This window comes from Procambarus clarkii, chromosome 10 (assembly GCF_040958095.1).
Source record: "Procambarus clarkii isolate CNS0578487 chromosome 10, FALCON_Pclarkii_2.0, whole genome shotgun sequence".
In the NCBI taxonomy this organism is placed as follows: domain Eukaryota; kingdom Metazoa; phylum Arthropoda; class Malacostraca; order Decapoda; family Cambaridae; genus Procambarus; species Procambarus clarkii.
In genome coordinates this window covers 17,897,824-17,904,320 of record NC_091159.1, presented here as the reverse complement: position 1 = coordinate 17,904,320, position 6,497 = coordinate 17,897,824, and the positions used below count along the sequence as shown (strand labels likewise).

The window sequence follows — 6,497 nt, the reverse complement described above, 5'->3', positions numbered from 1 at the left end:
ATGTGGTGATCATGCACCCCCCCCCCCCTAACTCTTCTGTCTCCCAGTGACGTGAGGTTTAATTCCCGTAGTCTCTCCCCGTAGCTCATACCCCTCAGCTCGGGTACTAGTCTGGTGGCAAACGTTTGAACCTTTTCCACTTTAGTCTTATGCTTGACTAGATGTGGACTCCATGCTGGAGCCGCATACTCCAGGATTGGTCTGACATATGTGGTATACAAAGTTCTGAATGATTCCTTACACAAGTATCTAAAGGTCATTCTTATGTTGACCAACTGAGCCTATGCCACTGATGTTATCCTCTTGATATGGGCTTCAGGGGACAGGTCTGGCGTGATATCAACCCCCAGGTCTTTCTCTCTTGTTGATTCTTGTAGTATTTCATCTCCCAAATGATACCTTGTATCTGGTCTCCTGTTCCCAACACCTATCTTCATTATATTATTTTGGCTTGGGTTAAACTCTAACAACCACTTGTTCGACCATTTCTGCAGCTTGTCCAGGTCTTCTTGAAACCTCAAGCTGTCCTCCTCTGTTTTAATCATTCTCATAATTTTGGCGTCGTCAGCAAACATTGAGAGGAAGGTATAGGTATTTCTGATATACATTTACGTATATTAGGATAGGTCCGAGTGCAGAGCCCTGTGGGACCCCACTGATGACTTAACGCCAATCTGAGGTCTCACCCCTCACTGTAACTCTCTGCTTCCTATTGCCCTTATCCACTGGAGCGCCCTACCAGTTACTCCTGCCTATTTATCCAGCTAATGCATCAGCCTCTTATGGGGTACTGTGTCAAAGGCTTTACGACAGTTCAAGAAAATGCAGTCTGCCCATCCTTCTCTTTCTTGCTTAATTTTTGTCACCTGATCGTAGAATTCTATTAAGCCTACGAGGCAAGATATACCCTCCCTGAACCCATGTTGATGGGTTGTCACGAAGTTCCTTCTCTCCAGATGTGTTACCAGGTTTTTTCTCACGATCTTCTCCATCATCTTGCATGGTATACAAGTTAAGGACACTGACCTGTAGTTCAGTGCCTCTTGTCTGTCACCCTTTTTGTATGTTGGGACTACATTAGCCGTCTACCATATTTCTGGTAGGTCTCCCGTTTCCAGTGACCTACTATACACTATGGAGAGTAGCAAGCAGAGTGCCTCTGCACACTCTTTCAATACCCATGGTGAGATTCTATCTGGGCCAACAGCCTTTCTCACGTCTAGATCCAACAGATGCCTCTTGACCTCATCTCTTGTAATTTCGAACCCTTCCAAGGCCGCCTGGTTTACTGCCATCTTTACCTAGAACAGTAACCTTACCTCATTCTTTGGTGAAGACCTCCTGGAACCTCTTGTTGAGTTCTTCAAACACCTCTCTGTCATTCTCTGTGTACCTGTCCTCACCCGTTCTAAGTTTCATCACCTGTGTCTTCCCTGTTGTTTTCCTCCTGATGTGGCTGTGTAGTAGCTTTGGTTCGGTCTAGGCTTTATTAGCTATATCATTTTGATAATTTTTCTCAGCTTCTCTTCTCACACTAACATACACGTTCCTGGTTTTCTGGTATCTCTCTCTGCTTTCAGGTGTTCTGTTATTTCGGAAGTTCCTCCATGGCCTTTTGTTCAGTTCCTTTGTTTCCATAAATGCCTTATTGAACCACGGATTCTTCTTTTGCTTCTCGGATTTTTCCATTCGGGCCGGGATAAACCTGTTTACTGCCTCCTGACACTTTTGGGTGACATAGTTCTGAGTTCTGTGTCCAATGTTATATCCCTTAGGAATTTTCTCATCTCATAATTTCCCTTTCGGTACGCCAGCCCTTTGTTTCCCAGTTTGTTTGTTTTTGGGGGGGAGACAAATCCTAGCTCTACCAGGTACTCAAAGAACTATACACTGTGATCACTTATTCCCAGAGGGGCTTCCAACTTAACTTCCCTTATATCTGACTCATTTAGGGTAAATATCAGATCAAGAATAGCTGGTTCATCCTCTCCTCTCATTCTTGTCGGTCCCTTGATGTGTTGGCTTAGAAAGTTTGTGTGTGTGTGTGTGTGTGTACTCACCTAATTGTGCTTGCGGGGGTTGAGCTCTGGCTCTTTGGTCCCGCCTCTCAATCGTCAATCAACAGGTGTACTGGTTCCTGAGCCTATTGGGCTCTATCATATCTACACTTGAAAACACACACTTGTGTGTGTGTGTGTATTCACCTAGTTGTACTCACCTAGTTGTGTTAGCGGGGGTTGAACTCTGGCTCTTTGGTCCCGCCTCTCAACTGTCAATCAACTGGTGTACAGATTCCTGAGCCTATTGAGCTCTATCATATTTACATTTGAAACTGTGTATGGAGTCAGCCTCCACCACATCACTCCTTAATGCATTCCATTTGTCTACTACTCTGACATTGAAAAAATTCTTTTCAATATCTCTGTGGCTCATCTGGGTACTAAATTTCCACCTGTGTCTCCTTGTTCGTGTTCCACCAATGCTAAAGAGTTTGTCTTCGTCCACCCTGTCAATTCCCCTGAGAATTTTGTAGGTAGTTATCATGTCTCCCTTTAGTTTTCTGTTTTCTAGGGATGTGAGGTTTAGTTCCCTTAGCCTTTCCTCGTAGCTCATACCTCTCAGTTCCGGGACGAGTCTGGTGGCATACCTCTGAATCTTTTCTAACTTTTTCTTGTGTTTAACTAGGTATGGACTCCAGGCTGGAGCTGCATACTCCAGGATTGGTCTGACATAAGTGGTATACAAGGTCCTGGACGATTCCTTACAGAAGTTTCTAAAGGCAGTTCTTATGTTGGCCAGTCTAGCATATGCAGCTGATGATATCTTTTTGATATGGGCCTCTGGGGACAGGTTCTGTGTAATATCAACCCTCAGATCTTTCTCTCTATTTGACTCTTGCAGGATATCACCTCCCAGATGGTACATTGTATTCAGCCTCCTGCTCCCTTCGCCTAATTTCATTACTTTACACTTTCCTGAATTGAACTTTAATTACCACTTTTTAGACCATTGTGTCTAGTGTGTGTGTGTGTGTGTGTGTGTGTGTGTGTGTATGTGAGAGAGAGAGAGAGAGAGAGAGAGAGAGAGAGAGAGAGAGAGAGAGAGAGAGAGAGAGAGAGAGAGAGAGAGAGAGAGAGAGAGAGAGAGAGAGAGAGAGCTTTTCAGCTCGCCAGTGATGAGGTCAAAAGGAATCTGTTGGAGGTGAATATGACATAGGGTGTTGAGCCTGACAGAGAAGGGGAAAGGGGACATTGTGGCTTAGTCTAAGTGGACACGCGTTGTGCTTGGAACATTGTGAGGAGGAGAGGCCAAGATGATCTATAGTTAAGAACAGGGGAAAGTATGAAGACGACGTGTACTCGTAAAGCCGTTTAGTGTCGTCGAATGAGAGGCGGTGTCAAGGGTTGGGCCGAGGGGACACCACGTCGCCCTGCTGTCTGTTTCACTATTAAATAAAGAGTGTTTAAGGGTAACATGGTGACCAGACCACACACTAGAAGGTGAAGGGACGACGACGTTTCGGTCCGTCCTGGACCATTTTCAAGTCGATTGTGTGGGACAATCGACTTGAGAATGGTCCAGGACGGACCGAAACGTCGTCGTCCCTTCACCTTCTAGTGTGTGGTCTGGTCAACATACTCTAGCCTCGTTATTGTGACTCATCGCCCGCTTTAAGGGTAACAGTTTATGATACTGGGCTGTGGTGAGGCCTGCCGCCGCCAGTTACTGGAAAACGCACAGTAAAAATATTAAGTTGCATTACGTGGGAAATAGAGAAGACACACCTTTGTTTATTAAGGTGTAAAAAAAAGAAAGAAAATGTTGTTGCAGTGTGATAAATGTTGTTGCAGTGTGACACATGTTGTTGCAGTGTGACACATGTTGTTGCAGTGTGACACATGTTGTTGCAGTGTGACACATGTTGTTGCAGTGTGACACATGTTGTTGCAGTGTGACACATGTTGTTGCAGTGTGACACATGTTGTTGCAGTGTGACACATGTTGTTGCAGTGTGACACATGTTGTTGCAGTGTGACACATGTTGTTGCAGTGTGACACATGTTGTTGCAGTGTGACACATGTTGTTGCAGTGTGACACATGTTGTTGCAGTGTGACACATGTTGTTGCAGTGTGACACATGTTGTTGCAGTGTGACACATGTTGTTGCCGTGTGACACATGTTGTTGCAGTGTGACACATGTTGTTGCAGTGTGACACATGTTGTTGCAGTGTGACACATGTTGTTGCAGTGTGACACATGTTGTTGCAGTATGACACATGTTGTTGCAGTGTGACACATATTGTTGCAGTGTGACACATGTTGTTGCAGTGTGACAGATGTTGTTGCAGTGTGACACATGTTGTTGCCGTGTGACACATGTTGTTACAGTGTGACACATGTTTGGTGAGGTGTTCCATAGTGAGGAGGACAAATGTTGACAAGTGGTAATGTAGAGACTATAGGACCTTCAGCTTTGTTTAATATCTGGACTTGTTTCCCCTCAGCTGCTCTGCTGCTGCCCTCACCACACATAACAGGTATAGGGAGTGTCCTCCCCTCAGCTGCTCTGCTGCTGCCCTCACCACACATAACAGGTATAGGGAGTGTCCTCTACCACTCTCACCCATTTGTTAATGGTTCACTTGTTCTCTTTTCTTATACCTGTCTGTATCTCTGTGTTCTGACCACGCCGCCCCCCCCCCCAACCACGCCCTCCACTACGCCTCCACACCACGCCCCCCACAATGCCCCCTCCCACCACGCAACCCCCCCCCCACCCCCGCTATGCCCCCCACCACCCCCCGCCATGCCTCTTAAACATGCAGTGCCTATATATCGACAAAACACAACACGGTTTGAAAAAAACAGAGGACTGCCACCATACCAGTCCCGGAGTCAAGAGTGATGACCTAAGAGGAAAGACTAAAGGACCTAAATTTCACATTACTGGATTATAGATGAAGGACAAGAGAAACCATATACAAAATTCTCGTGAGAATTCAGTGGATAGCCAAGGGCACACCCTAGAAAATTGGATATATATGATGAAGGGTAGACAAGAGGGTATAAAGAATCCAGATGATCTACAGGGGCACACAGGTGGTTATTATGGACCTGGATGAGCCACAAGGGTACACAGGTGGGGTATTATGGACCTGGATGAACCACAAGGGTACACAGGTGGGTATTATGGACCTGGATGAACCACAAGGGTACACAGGTGAGGTATTATGGACCTGGATGAGCCACAAGGGTACACAGGTGGGAATTATGGACCTGGATGAACCACAAGGGTACACAGGTGGGGTATTATGGACCTGGATGAGCCACAAGGGTACACAGGTGGGTATTATGAACCTGGATGAGCCACAAGGGCACACAGGTGGGGTATTATGGACCTGGATGAGCCACAACGGCACACAGGTGGGGTATTATGGACCTGGATGAGCCACAAGGGCACACAGGTGGGGTATTATGGACCTGGATGAGCCACAAGGGCACACAGGTGGGTATTATGGACCTGGATGAGCCACAAGGGTACACAGGTGGGGTATTATGGACCTGGATGAGCCACAAGGGTACACAGGTGGGTATTATGAATCTGGATGAGCCACAAGGGCACACAGGTGGGTATTATAGACCTGGATGAGCCACAAGGGCACACAGGTGGGTATTATGGACCTGGATGAACCACAAGGGCACACAGGTGGGGTATTATGGACCTGGATCAGCCACAAGGGTACACAGGTGGGGTATTATGGACCTGGATGAGCCACAAGGGCACACAGGTGGGGTATTATGGACCTGGATGAGCCACAAGGGCACACAGGTGGGGTATTATGGACCTGGATGAGCCACAAGGGCACACAGGTGGGGTATTATGGACCTGGATGAGCCACAAGGGTACACAGGTGGGTATTATGGACCTGGATGAGCCACAAGGGCACACAAGTGGGTATTATGGACCTGGATGAGCCACAAGGGCACACAGGTGGGGTATTATGGACCTGGATGAGCCACAAGGGCACACAGGTGGTTATTATGGACCTGGATGAACCACAAGGGTACACAGGTGGGGTATTATGGACCTGGATGAGCCACAAGGGCACACAGGTGGGGTATTATGGACCTGGATGAGCCACAAGGGTACACAGGTGGGGTATTATGACCCCGATAAGCGACAAAGATGTTAGAACTGGCTTAGTATTTGATCAATACACAAAAGGAATGATCTAAGAAGTGACACAGTGAAGGCAACCGTTCAGAGGCAGATTTGACCGGATTGACTGGACCACAAAGCTTAAGAAACATGTACAGTCGATTGAATGATGAATAACAGGACCCAAGAGCTGAGGCCCAGCCTTTGAAAGCACAGAAAGTGGCGTATAGCTAGAGGTGCACACACACACTCACACACACACTACATAATATATTATAACGAATCTCGTCAAATCATTAATGGTTTTGGACATTTTCAATGCCATGGGCCACGAT

At 46.7% G+C, this 6,497-nt stretch overlaps 1 protein-coding gene across 1 annotated transcript; it reads right to left on the bottom strand.

Annotated features, from left to right (window-relative positions):
• Window positions 1-3,759: 3,759 nt before the first annotated feature.
• LOC138363188 (uncharacterized) lies at window positions 3,760-4,401 on the bottom strand. The gene has a single exon (XM_069322181.1). It carries the CDS (start codon window positions 4,399-4,401, stop codon window positions 3,760-3,762), a length of 642 nt encoding a protein of 213 aa, XP_069178282.1.
• Between the last annotated feature and the right edge of the window lie 2,096 nt (window positions 4,402-6,497).